The sequence below is a fragment of the Vicia villosa genome, linkage group LG1 (genome assembly GCF_029867415.1).
Source record: "Vicia villosa cultivar HV-30 ecotype Madison, WI linkage group LG1, Vvil1.0, whole genome shotgun sequence".
NCBI classification, from domain to species: domain Eukaryota; kingdom Viridiplantae; phylum Streptophyta; class Magnoliopsida; order Fabales; family Fabaceae; genus Vicia; species Vicia villosa.
Genome location: NC_081180.1, coordinates 6,148,166 through 6,163,163, shown reverse-complemented (window position 1 = coordinate 6,163,163; position 14,998 = coordinate 6,148,166). Strand labels below are relative to the sequence as shown.

The 14,998-nt window shown below is 32.9% G+C and overlaps 1 protein-coding gene across 1 annotated transcript; it reads left to right on the top strand.

The window, feature by feature from the left end:
- Positions 1-12,892: 12,892 nt before the first annotated feature.
- On the top strand, positions 12,893-14,717 carry LOC131627391 (BTB/POZ domain-containing protein At2g24240). The gene has a single exon (XM_058898251.1). It carries the CDS (start codon positions 13,192-13,194, stop codon positions 14,515-14,517), a length of 1,326 nt encoding a protein of 441 aa, XP_058754234.1. The 5' UTR covers positions 12,893-13,191; the 3' UTR covers positions 14,518-14,717.
- Positions 14,718-14,998: the final 281 nt, after the last annotated feature.

The window sequence follows — 14,998 nt, the reverse complement described above, 5'->3', positions numbered from 1 at the left end:
CGTTGAAGAGTAGCTTAGCTTTAGAACCTTTGCAAATCCTTTTTATGAAGAGTCATTCAACATTTTTTTGAACTACTGATGTCACTTCACAATTGAGATGAATAGTTCTTCTAATGTGTGATGACGCTGATTCTGATGATTTTCTGGACAACAATCCTTAATCATCCAAAATAGTAAAATTTGCACACTTAAGAAACTATTAGAGTACAAAATTGTTACATAAAAAATATATGTATTGTTATCATCAAAAATTAAAGATTGAATGTCGAACCAAATCTTGTTCTAACATCTTTAATTGGATCAAGCGCTTACCAGTGCACTAAAAGCAATTGCTTGTAGCGAAGGCGCAACTATATTTCCTTATAGCGAACCTTTCAAGGGGCCTACCTGGCCCACCTAACACACTTGTGTAGGCTCATATGGGTGGGATGTTAAGCCCTTCGAATCCCTCAGGTTGACACTGGATTAAATAATCCAACAACTACTTCATAACCACCGTTAACAAATTTACTAATGCTTAGTAGGTTATGTTTTTAGTCTATCTATCAACCAAACATTATTAATATAAATTGGGGAATTACCAATAATACATGTACAAATGACCCTTCCTTTATGGTTTCCTCCAAATCCCATAGTCCCTCCCTCTTTTAGAGTTAGGGTTTCAAACATATGCTTTTCTCCTGTCATATTTCGTGAGTAGCCACTGTCCAGGTACCATGTCTCCTGCTTTACTTCTCCCTTGAAGCATATCAAAATAAAAAACAATTTCATATTTAGGTACCCAAAATCTTATGGGTACTTTAGGGTTAGTTCTGAAAGTCTTTTTCTTAGACTCTGTCGTCTTAAGTTTAGGTTTGTTCAAAAATTTTGACTTCTGAATCCTTGGTTCTGAGTTCTTTAGAACCTTTAACTCTAAAGTACTAGGTTCTGAATTATTCACAACCTTAGACTCTATAGTCTTTGGTTCTGGCTGGTTCTGGACTTTTGCTTTGTCAACAGAAAATATAATATGAGAATACAGTCCTTTCTCAATAGTGCTAGAGTAAGAAGGTTCCATTGGTTTATTCAAGGTTCCCATCTTTGAATTATAAGGTTTTTATGAATAATGGTCACTTTTCTTCTTTTTCCTTCCTCTCTCTCAAAGAGGGGTGATTTAGGATCAATTTTGATTCAAAATCACCCCTCCAAATCGGTTTTGTTTATCTATTACTTAAATAAGTGATTTTCACACCTTTTTGTTTTTTTGTTTTTTTTGTGATTTCGTGGGTCATCGTTTGTTTTGATTTCCCATATTTCTGTGGTGTATTTTGATTTCTCGTCTCTGTGCGAGTATTTTGTTTTTCCGTTTTTGTGCGGTGTTCATTTGTTTCAGGTTGAAAGATTAGTTTCGATCTAGTGCAGATTCAATCAATGACTTTGGTGCCGTCAACGCTACAGATCCGGAAGCATGAATATTTCGGACATCTCAATACAGTCAATACATTAATATTTGTGGGCATATGCAATTTGCCGTTTTATGCTATTAACATGGATGCTGTGGATTTGTTCGCAGATTCATCCTTTTTGTTTTTGGCGATTTTGAATTTATATTGCAACGATGTACTCTATCGATTTGAATGAATGAATATCATTTATTTTCTGTCAAAAAAAAAGGTTTTTATGAATAACTAATGCCTTTTCCTCTGTTCTTGCTAACACCATAAATCATGGACGCAAGTTTTGTCATAATAAAGCAACTTATGATAAAATCCCAAAGAGCAAGTTCACGCTCATTTGGAGGTTTATCAGACACCCGAACAATTTGACTTCTTTCTAAATATTTGTATTTAATTTGAAGAGATTTTAATTCATTTATTTTTAATTCAAAATGATTTTTCAAAATTTTCACGCGTCTAACTTTTTCTTGACAATGACCCATAAGGTCTTGAATTAAAGTAATTAAACCAGAACGAAAAAGTTTAGAAAATCCATCATCTTCTTCTTCATAATCTGATCCAGACTTTGAGTCAGATTCAGTGTTAGAAGAGGCTAGAGCTATTAAAGCTAGATTTGTAAATAATCTTGATGTAGACACAATGAGGTAAAGCATCTACAAGAATGTCACACACTATGTGATGTTTTCTATTGATATTATTTTGTGCAAGTGTGGGAGATTTTTTGTCAACAACCATTCCTACTCCATCAACTAGAATAGAAATGCCATATTCAAGAATATCCCACAACTTATCATCAATACCTATGATATGAGTATACATCTTACTTTTCCACCATTCAAACTCAATAGAATCTCCACAGAAGGTTTGAGGTTTAGAAATATAGTTATTTTTGTGAGAGGTATTATACTCATGATTCACATTATGATGACGACTAACACCAGGTTCATCACCACCATACATGTTTTTCTCTTAGGATCTTTTGTGTACCACTATTAGTGTTAGAGCACATACCAAATGCTCTGATGTCTCAACTGAAGATGAGAAAAACACAAGAAGTGGAGTTTGAATTATGTTATTTTTTCTTTCTTTTTTAAAACCCTCTTATCTAATTCTAAACACAAAGTCTAGAATGAGATACAAATTTGATAGCTTGCAGCGGAAAAAATAAGTTCAGAGTTAGAGAGTTAAGGAAAGAGAGACACAACCAGTTTATTGTGATTCCTACGGCAAAACAGGAGTAGTCCAGTCACCTTGCACTTTCAAAGAATTTCACTATAATCACAAGTGATTACAATTTCTCAAGCTCGCAAGCAAGAGACTTCCAATGCTCAAACACATAAGTAAGAGACTTATAATGCTCAAGCACACAAATAAGAGACTTCAGATGCTCAAACATACAAGCAAGAGACATCTAACAATGTAACTTTCAGATGAGAGATTGTTTGAGTATTACATTTGATATACAAACAGAGGTGTAAATAAAATACAACATAAAAAGACTTTTAAGACTTACGAATTTCTAATATATACAAATGATAAGAAATTCTAAGTTAAACTCCTGCTTTTGATTTGATAGAGTAGCAACTATTTGTTTGTCAATAGCTCATTATTATTTCTTCAAGTCGTTTGCTCCTTATATAGAGACATAAAAAAGTAGTTGAAAAATACTTATAGCACAAGTGAGTTTTTGAGAAGCTTTGATTAGAGACGTTGGAATGTTGTTTCAAATGGTTAATGCCTGACAAAAGTCATTTGAAATTCCTTTACTTCAAAAGGAATTATCTGTTCCATCCTTGCTATTTGTGCAGATTTTTGTTTGGTTCTGCACGTGATCAAAAGAAAATTAAATGACCTCAGTGACCTTTTAGAGTCTTCTTGATCCTTGCGTTGACCAACTTCAGAGCAGAGTCTGGATATTCGGAGGTTGACCTTCTTCAAAGTCTAGTTTTCAAAGGTTGACCTCCTCTAGAGTTTGAGTCTTCAGAAGTTAACCTCCTTCAGAGTTTGAGTTTTTAGAGTCTGATGGCTCAAGTTATAATTCTTCATATTCAGGATCTTAAGGTTTCTCTTTAATGTTCAATTTTTTGTGCCAGAATTTAGTTTTCATCACAAATTTTAGTCTATAGTCCTACACACTTGAACATAAATTAGTATACCTAGTTATTCTTTATTATCATAAAAACCTTAGGGATATGGTACAAAATAGGAGTTACTCGCTCTATTATAGTTTTAGGTTAGCTTGCTCCCTAAGACAAAGAGTATTGTCTTCAAACATTCTTGGTTGAACATATTTTATTAGTAAAAGCTTTAGATTTTATCTTTATTTTGAGAAGAGAGAAACTAGTTCTCACATACGGTGTTATTGATCTTATTAGATTGAGAAGAATGGTCAAACTCAAAAGTCAGGTTCATAACAATGTGATTGGAGAGTGATGTTCGCAAACACTCATAATGCTAGAGTAACTGAGAGAACAATGAAAGTTAAATATATTAAATTAATAATTGTATAACTTATTATAAAAAATTATCTTGAAATATAGAGCATCCGATCTAAATCCAACAACTTTAATTATTTTTAACGTGTAAATGCTTCTAAATATTGACATAAATAGTTTGAAATATCACACTTACAAGCAAACATTATGAATGACACTTACTAGACAAATGTATGGTGTATGACAGTTGTGACTTGCTCATGAAATGTTAAGCTATACCCACCAAAAGTAAGATAAGATGAAGAAGACAATCAATTAAATATATCTTTGAGTTTAAGTAATAAAATGCTTATCTAATTATGTTATGTATTTATGAAGTTTTTGAATTCTTCAACTAATCTTACACCTATGTTCCTCTCTCCCTTATCTGAAAAGTTAAAATGGAAAAGAAGATAGTGACCATCCTATTCATATATAGCAGCCAATAAACATTGTCAGAGATTGAACTGTATAGCAATATATGGTCTGAAATCTTATTGTCATGCTATCAATTATCAAAGGTAAGGTCCACACCCCATATGTCATATTTATTCTCATTCTCAGAAGCTCATTAACATTTAAAACAAACAAGGGTTTTGTCTTTAAAGTGTAAATACATTTTTTAATTTAAGTTAAGTTTTTTTAATGTTTTAATTTAAATTTTAAAGTTTTCACATTTGATAAATATATAGTTTTCAATGAAGAAAAAAGCAATCTATCAAATCTAAAAATATTACTTTTCTGTAAGAAATGTATGAAAATTAAAAATTAAAAATATATTTTAAACTAACCAACTGAAATCAGTATACCAAAACAATCGTTTTAAGTCTTTAAAAATATAAATACAATAATTAGTTTTTTCTTTATATTCTATTACTTTAAAATAAGATTGTATTAGAAACTAATATTATCTTAATATATATTAAATTAATTTATTTTATTATTAATTAAAAAATAAACATAAATAATTTCATTAATTTAAAGAATTTATTTGTGTTATAAAATATTTAAAAAATCATTTAAATCAATTTAAATTTTTTATTAAAATGATATCATAAAATTTTAGAATACTTTAGTTTAAACGTCATCTTTCTTTTTTGAATGACAAAATAATATATATGAGAAAAAGAAAAAAAAACTAACAGCATACATAAGATCAGAGTCAAACTTGAGACAAAAAGTGTTAAATGAAATAAAATAACAATATAATAGATAAAAGTAAAAAAAAAATCAAACATGTAAAAAAAATAGTTAGAGAGCACCAAAAAATATAAAAATTCCATAAAAACACCTGTTATACACGAAGCAACACACAATAGAAATTTAGCTAGAGTTTACTTTAAATTAGGGTGTACGTGTTGGGTTGGACTATGTTTGACCTAATCCGTTACCCAACCCATTGAAATTTGAATGGGTTGGGTTCGTCGTCCAACCCACAATTTCATTATCAAAACCAATCCGAATTGACCTGTTTATTTATGGGTTGGGTTGGGTTCGTCGGTTGTGTTTCAAATTTAAAAAATAATAATTTTTTTCAATTTAAAAATATTGTTACACAATTCAATACATTTATATTCATTTCTAACACACAAAATGGATGAAGCACATCATATAATATCTAATAATATTCATAGACATGACATAATACTACATAATAGTATAAAATTCCACAAGTCACATTATTTTTATAAAATCCATAAGTTGGAAATAATACAAAAGAAAATAAGAAACAACATTTAGTCTTAGAATTACGTAAATTTATTGATTTAGTAGTATTATTGGCGGAAAATAAAGTTTTTTTGAAAAAATTATGGTTAAACTGAGATAATAATTTATATTTCTATTTAAAATAATAAAAAAAAAGAAATTACTAATGTAACATCAATGAGTTGGGTCAACGGGTTGCAAAGCTCAAACCCTGATACCCGAACCAAAACTATATGAGTTGTTGCGGGTTGGATTGGGTATACCCGTAAATAAATGAGTTCGGATAATTTATGGGTCGACCCACACCCATAAACACCCATACTTTAAATCGCCAGGCTCACCATCAATAAATAAAGGTTTTTTCTTTACCCACCTCCCTCTGGGGGTCACCCCCAGCTAAAACCCCAGTTTACCCCTGCTTCGGAAATGAACTTCCGAAGTATTTTTTTTTTTAAATTTTCTCAGACTTCGGAAGTTCATCTCCGAAAACACCAAATGGGGGGTGTTTTCGGAGATGAACTTCCGAAAACACCTTTTTTTTTTTTCAGATTTTGGAGGGTTTCGGAAATGAACTTCCGAATTATGCAGAAACTGTGTTTTTTTTAATGATTTTGGAAACAGCCTCGTATTTTTAATTAAAGAAAGACGGCAAATAAAATAAGCGATATATAAACAGAAAATACTAATATACTAATATGATAAGAATAGTGATATATACAAACCGATCCGATCCAAATCCAAATAATAATAGTGTACGAAAGATACAATCCGAAAACAAAACAAAAAAAACTCGACCACTACTGGGTATGCCTAACCCTCTCACCCTGGGCCCTCCTCTGCCGCCTGTATGCCGCCGCACGACCCACATCAGTGACGATCATCTCCATCACGACGACTGCCTCTGGACCGCCCTGATGAACGACACCTCGATCCAACGCGTCCCGCCCAAGCATCTCTATCCGCTGGCAGATCGGCAGGAGATCAATGGCGTGGTCATCCTCGGCCTGCTGGTTCTCCAAGATCTCCTCGTGTGCTGGCCTAGGAGCGCCGGGAGCGTCGGGTGTCAACAGAGGATGTGACACCCCATAGAACCATGTGACGTACCCCTCCACACTGTGCCAGTCCTGGGTGACCCGCATGCGACGATACTCCTCCGGTACCACATGATGCTCCCAATCCTCAAACATGGCAGTGAGCTGCACTCTGGTCACTGTGTCGGGAGCAGCCTCAAAGGGTGACCTGGGTATCATCTGCACAAATCCGAACTGCCGCATGCACCGCTCAAGGAGATACCGGACCATGATGGTAGTCCCGCATGCCAACCAGCCAAAATATAGAGATATGCCGTCAAAGGGGACAATCTGAGTGTAGTCCATGAAGTAGCGGAGGTAGGTCACGTCGACGTACCTCGCACTCTTGTCCACAAAGATCGCAGCGCCTACCACATGCATGTACCAGCACCGGAGAGCGCAGCCACGGTGATAATGTGTAAATAGCTCGTCACCCGCATCCTCAGCCTCGTCGCCGCCACCAGGTGGTGCTCGAAGTAGCGACTCAGTGTGGTGAACCGGATATGAGGCCCAGATGTCGTGGCGCACTCAAAGTCAGCAACTTCGGGCTCCATACCCAAATAGAGCGCCATCCACTCAGTGGCTTCGACCCTCTGGATCCGGGAGTGGGTCAATAGTGGCCCCCTGATCGGCAGGTGGAGAAGACACTGCACATCATGCAAGGTGATCGTCATCTCCCCAACCGGAAAGTGGAAAGAAGACGTCTCCTTGTGCCACCGCTCCACAAAAGCCCCCTGCATGCCGTGGCTGATGGTGGTGTACCCCTTCATGCAGAGCCCACTGAGCCCTGAACCTCTCACAGCGTCGTTAAACCACTCGGCAGTCGGTTTAAACAGACTGAAAATCTTTCGGGCATGGTTCACCATTTTCAACGGCTCTCTCTCCTGTTACAAAAAAACAAATAAAAAAGTATGTTAAATAGACGGTTAATAAAATATTGAATAAACGTCTAAATTATAAACGGTTAAATAATGTAGTCGGGCAAATTATAAAAAATACCTCTCCCTCCCAGATCCGCCGAGCGACGTGATCGCGGTAGGATATCAGCACTGAAGTGTCACTGGGCCCTCCCGGGAAGCCCTTCTCCTGCTCATCCTCCTCCCCGAGTGGAGGGTCAACATCCGGTACATCCTCCGCCTCGTGGTATGATACTGCCACCTCCGGTACCTCCGCCTCCTCCTCCTCTTTCTGGCGGGAAGAAGATACCCGAGCCAGACGACTCCTCGATCCAGATGTAGAGGTACCCTCGTCCATCTCCACGGGAACTCGCACACGTCGTCCCCGGCCCTGCCCCTATCCCCGTGTCGACGCCAGCTGCGCCGCCCGCTCGCGTCTAGCCGACGCAGTCTGGGTCTCTCTACCCTGTCTGATGCGTGCTAGGTTGTCTGACATGTTCCTGAAAACAATTGAAATCGATTAATATGCGAGACAACATAAAGAACTAAAAAAAATTACACTTCTGATACAATTGGGAAGTTCATTTCTGAAACTGGGAATGGAGGTGTTTTCAGAAATGAACTTCCGAAACACCCCTGTGAAGAACTTCTCTGCAACCTCCAATGGCAGACCCCAAAATCCTAAAACATAACTAATTTTATTCATTCTAAACAACCTAAATAGCAGTTTAGAGTTTGACTAATGGATCTAAACAACCTAAACAACCCTAATAGAGATATAATAATGGATCTAAAAATTGAAAAAAATGCACTAAACCTACCACTAATAGAGTTTGGGATGATTTAGATTGAGATAGGAAGAAGATGTTGGCAATCTCTGATACTTCACACTTGCTTTTTGCATAAATTTTGAAGAGAGGTTGAGTTTAGAATAGGATTAGGGTTAAATGAATGGGGGAGGGGGCTGTTTTGCTTAATCTGCAAAACGCCCAGTATTTCGGAAATGAACTTCCGAAATGCTGTTTACGGAAATGAACTTCCGAAATAAGACAAATTTTGAAAAGAAAAAAAAGGCGTTTTCGGAGATGCATCTCCGAAAACATCTTTTTCTTGCATTTCGGAAATGCATTTTCGAAGTCAGGGGTAGTTTGGATTTTTCACCAGAGGTGGGCTAGAAGGTTGGGAGGTCTATAAAAAAAATTTCTAAATAAAAAGAAAACCCAAGCAACACCAAAAATCATTGAAGACCTCCGAAGCAGGTTAGAATTTTTAGTGCATTATTGATTCAGACATGCGACATCTATTAAAAAAATAAAGGAATAAATATATTTTTGATCTTCTTAAATATTTTATGTTTTACTTTTAGTTTTTATAAAAAATTCATTTAAAGAATGATCCTCCTAAAATTTTCCATCTATATTTTTTATCCTTCATATTAAAACAGTCTCAAATTAAGCCGTTAAATAGTAAAATGTCACTAAAATCGTCGATAATTATGTCACTGAGTTGTAAAAACCGATACTAGATTACATGAATGACCAAAAGTTTGAATAACAAATTTAAATTTTATGAATATCATTCTTTGAAGAATTTTTTTTAAAAATATAAAATATTTAAGAGACAAAAACATATTTAACTCAAAATAAATTAAAAGTAAAAAAAATACTCTTTATCATCCATCTCTTTCATGTTTTTTTTACTATTCATACAAATATTTTTCTTTATACATCGACCAGAAGGTCAACATGTCAAATTATAACAAAATCAAATTATTAAGAGTAACTCTAATTACAAATTTTTATTAATTTTTCAAGCTGACAAATGTTATTTTCATTTTTGAAACTAGTGGAGTTGGCCAACGCTGGTCAACTTATCATAATAATAAATTAATATTAATATAACAATGTTAAGCTGCTTTCTTTTCTTTCTTTTTTTCAATTTTTTTTAACAATTTATATGCTTATACATAACTTCTATATAAAATTCATTTTATAAACAATTTAAATTATAAAAATGTTAATTTTACTTTTAACAATTTAAAAATAATTTTTACTTTAATTATTATAGAATTTAAGTTTAATTAGATTTATTTATTTATTTTATTTCACATTAATATTGATTTAAACAATTTAAATTAATATTTTAATTTAAAATAAAATATAATATAAATAAAATATTAATATATGAGATAAAATTGTGAGACCTAATATAGGTTGTTTAGAACTGTACTATTAAAGAGAAAATGGAATGAATTACTTTAAGTGTAGTTTAATGGCTTTTACAAAAAAACCCAAAATTAAATTGTATCATTGAAAATGCTCTGAGGAATGAAAAAACTCAAAAATAATCCTAAGCTTTTTAGGCAGAATCCACTGCACCCTTAACCACTTAAAATCATATATTGGACCATAAAAGTTAAGTTATAAGTAACAAACAAATGTACAAATGAAAGGTTAATTCAAGTTAATCCTTACACAAGATATAAAAGATATCCCAAGTCCACAATGACATTTCTTTTGAACTTTAGATGAAAACCTAACCTATATCCTCAAAAGAAGCTCATTTATCTCAAATAAGAGGAAGAATTGAATTCACTCTTGATAATATCATCTTCACATTCATAATCAACAAATGAGATTAGAAGAGTAGATATATAAATAAAATTAAAAATGAAAATTCAAAGAGAGAAAGTTTGGTTGACACGTCGCTAATCTAAACTTGAAGGACATGATAGGTACGAGGACAAACAAAAATCAAAACTAATCATTATGTTATTTTGTTAACGGGGTGTTTTATTTTATACCTCTGATCACTATTATAAACAACACAATTGTTTAAAGTTTATTCAATACATATAAAAACTGTTTTGGAATAGTATTGGAATGGTATAAATTATTTTTTCCGGTCATTTTTATAAGAAACATTTTACTATTTTAAATTTATTAAATAATTAATGTATTTAATCAATAATACTTACTATTAGATACATTAATTATTTAATAAATTTAAAAAGATGAAGTGTCTCCTATAAAAATGACCGGTATAAAAATAGCTATATTAAGTATTTCAACGGCACTAGCAATTCTAAAGAAATGTGCAATAAATTAACGATACAAGTATAATAAATTAGTGTCAAGTAGGAAAGTTGTGCTGCTTTGTAATGTGAAGATTTTTTGCCGTCCACGGCCCGCTACTTGGAGTTAAACCGGTGGTGGGTCACTCACTCACTCAAACCAATACAACCAAGGTCGAAATAGACTTTCCATACTTCAAATATTTTGCTCCATTTTTATGAGTAAGTAATAAATTGCTCCTTTATTAATACTATAATCAGTGGGCACATAGTATGAGTTTTTATTGATTTGTTTTAGCACAAACTGGAAAAAGAAACTTCTACTACAACCAAAATAGTACTATGTAATTTGAAACTTATCATGTCATGAAAAGACAAAATAGAAAAGTCAAAATCTACTTGATAAAAGCTACACGTAACTTATTTTTTGTGTTTATCTATCCTCTAATACTATCTATCTTAAGTTAAAGATAACCATTGATTTCTTCTTAAGGAAAGACACTCTAGTGTGCATTTTTTTATTCTTTTATTCAATACTATTAGATGAAAATTGGCACAGTCAAATGTCACACAAATGATAGTGGAATTTCCTCTAACTTGACTAGTAACATGAAAAGTATTTCGATTGGAAAAGAAAGAAAATAAAGAAAACGTAATAATAATAAACTAAACAACAAAATTGACATGTAACGAGTAATAAAGTAGCCAAACCAAATAGCTATTAACATTTCAACTTTATTCTCTGATTTTTCTCTTACTCATTTTAGAAAAGCATTTGATGTATATGTAGTATTATGAATTATTATGGTGTAATTAGTATGAAAAACTTCTTTTTAATGGTAAAAATAATCCGGCTCGTGCGGAGAGGCATGCACACTGGCCAAACAAGATTGTTCCGCCTGGGAACAGAACTCGGTATTCCCCGAGTACGTCCTTGGACGGGACTCCTTGCCAATGGAGCTCAACCGCTTGGTTTGTATGTATATATTTTTACGTCTCTATTTTGCTTTTCTTTTTTCAACAAAATGAATTATTATAAGTTATTAGTTTTTAATGGATAAATTTAGTATTTATAATTTACAATTTAATGGTTGATAGATAACTAACAAATTAATTAATTAAATGTACTGTATTTATAAAATTATATATAAATATATATTAATTTTTTTTAAATACACAGCTATAAACTTTAAGCTATAGAGTTTATTTTTAGATTTAAAATAATTACATTTTTTTATATTTTCAAAAATACATTTTAATAAAATTCTTCAAAAATTAAATTATATTGATAATTCCTTTTTTTATAAACCAAAAATATAATTTTTTACAATAAATAACTTATATATTTATTAAAAAAGAAAGTCTAAATATTTTTATAGAAAATAAAACTATTCAAAATAATTCAAAAACACCTTAATTATTTCGTAAGAAATTAATTTTCTTAAGAAATGATGACAATTTATTTATATTAATAATAAATATATATATATATATATATATAAATATTGTCGTTAAATATTAAACTTATATTTTTTTACATATATTTTATTTTATTTTTGTTTAAATCAACTAACATGTATATACTCTAGTCATCCGATTTGAATAGAATTCATAAAAATAAAAAGATGAATTGCATTTAAGTTTGATGATAAATCAATATTATTTATTAAATAATTATAGTAAAATAAGAAAAATTTGTATTAGTACTTTTAAATAATAATTATTTTTAAAAAAGAAAATTTGGATAAATTGGAAATTTCAAACTAAATAGGATATTAATAAAACCTTGTTTCTTGAGTCAAAAAAAGATTACTTCAAAAATCTCAATTATCTTATTTCAATTAATAAAATAATTTTATTCCAAAATAAATAAATGAAATAAATCAATTTCTAATTATGATGACGCGGTTTCTTTACGATGAAGACCGCGCAAAGCTGACTTCGTGTGAACAACTAACTAACGAGACAGCCACCTTTAAATACATTCTTCAAATAGGTAATTATCCAATGCAACCGCACTCACCCTAAGCTCATTTCATTACAACCGTTAGATCCGATGGACCCCACATCAATTATTTTATTTAATGACAAAAGATACATTATAACATTAAATCTCGAGCCCAATGAAAATCAATTAACCCAATGACGTGGAAAATTCTTCTTCTTTTTTCTTTTTCTTTTATTTTTTTTTAATTAAAAAAAAACAGAGACAGAGAGATAAAAAAAACAGAGTAATATTAAAAGGGAGAAGAAGAAAGAAGAGATCATGAAACTGAGTCAATTCGGGTTTGAATTCCAACCGCTCCAACAAAATTTTATTCTTTCTCTTTCTTTCACCAAATCCCACAATTTCACTATACACACCTTTTTCTTTTCTATTAAAGTGTTCCCTTCAATGTACATCAATGTTCGGTTTTAACGACAACCTCATTATTTCCGAAACCGTGTTTTTATTCGACTAATTGATTCAATTCGTTGATTTGAGCTCAGTCCCCATCTGGGTTTCTGAAAAAGTTTCGAAATTTGAAAGAAATCATGGCGGTGAAAAACGATAGGGTGAAATTCAATGTTGGAGGCAGAGTATTTGAAACGACAGCAACAACACTTGCAAATGCTGGGAGGAATTCCATGTTGGGTGCAATGTTGGATGAGAATTGGAATCTGTTAGATAATGGAAGTGAGAGATTCATCGATCGTAACGCAGATTGCTTCTCTGTTATCTTGGATCTGTTACGAACAGGTGAACTTTACATTCCACAGAATGTACCTGAGAAGCTTTTATACAGAGAAGCTTTGTTTTATGGTGTTCTAGACCATGTTCGGTCTGCGAAATGGGGTCAATTTGATGGGAACAGGTTAAGGTTGTCTAGGTCTGTTCAAGGACAGGCACCTGGTGATGGAACAGCGATTCGAGCTGGTCCAGATGGTGGCTGTTGTGTTGCTCATGGTTGCATGGTTCATGTTTATGATTGGATGTTAGATCAACACAATCCTCTTAACCTTGATTACCAAAGAGTCAATGATGTTGGTTGGGTTGACCCTAACAATATTGTTATAGGTGTGAGTGAAAGACTTGGTCGTGGTGATGGTGGAATGGGTTTGTTTAGTTCACATAATGGTGAGCTTAGGTACAAGTTTCAAGTGAGTCATGAAAATCATGTTAAGAGTTACACTGCTGGTGCTTTGAGTTTTAGTTCTGATTACAAGATTTTTTCGAGTTGTAAAGGGAGAAGTAATGAATATGGTGTTGGTGTTTGGGATCAAGTTACTGGTAAACAAGTTGATTTTTTTTATGAGCCTTTAGGTTGGTCGCTCGGCGATGCTGATAAACTTCAATGGTTAGAGGGGAGTAACTGTTTGTTAGTTGCAACGATGTTTCCGAGAAAAGATAACTGTTATATTAGTCTTTTGGATTTCAGAGAGAAGAAAATGGTTTGGTGTTGGTCTGATATAGGTTCTACATTGGTTGTGGATGAGAAAAGGGTGAGAGATGCTATAGCAATGGAGGATAATAATTCAATTTGTGTGGTGAATGAGTTTGAGGAGTTAGGTTTCATGGATTTGAGAAGTTCGGCTGCTGCGAGTGTGAGGTGGAGTTCGAGAAGTAGGTTGATGAAAGGGAAGATGCCTGAAGAACCATGTTACCCTAAATTGGCTTTGCATGGTGGACAGCTTTTCTCGTCCATGAATGATTGTATTTCGGTGTTTTGTGGCCCTGAATGGGTCTTAACGTCGAGACTTCGACGTAGCTATGGTGGGTCAATCTGTGATTTTTCCATTGGAGGTGATAGGCTTTTTGCACTTCATAGTGAAGAGAATGTTTTTGATATATGGGAGACTCCAACACCACCAATTATATGATTTAATTAGGTTTATAGTGTGTTTTTAGCTTAGTTTAAGGTTAATTTCTTCCTTAGTTTGTCTAAAACATTGTATATACTAGGTTGTAGTTTTATGGTGTTACCAGGTTTGTGTATAACATACATACACAACAGAGGATACTATATATGTGGATTGCTTATTTTTCTATACATCACTTTATATCTCTTGAAGATTCTAAATTATCAGTAGCCTTAAGTTATTCCCTCTTTTACTTTTGAGATGGTTATATCCAACTTTGTACTTGTTTCTTTTAACCTTTTTCTTTTACAAACATGGAGTAAAATGAGGTGAAGTTCTTTTGATAGCATTAGAATGTTGAAGAGAATAATGAGAAATCACTTAGCATGTGGTGGGTGGGGTGAGTTGCAGTTGCAGCTTTTAGGTCACTTTTACTTTCCCTATTTAATTGATATTGCATAAAATATAGTTTGAATTCTTTAGGTTGCATTGCACTAAATCC

Excerpts from the sequence above, each read along its gene's own strand:
- LOC131627391 (XM_058898251.1), top strand. The coding sequence starts at position 13,192 with ATGGCGGTGAAAAACGATAGGGTGAAATTCAATGTTGGAGGCAGAGTA.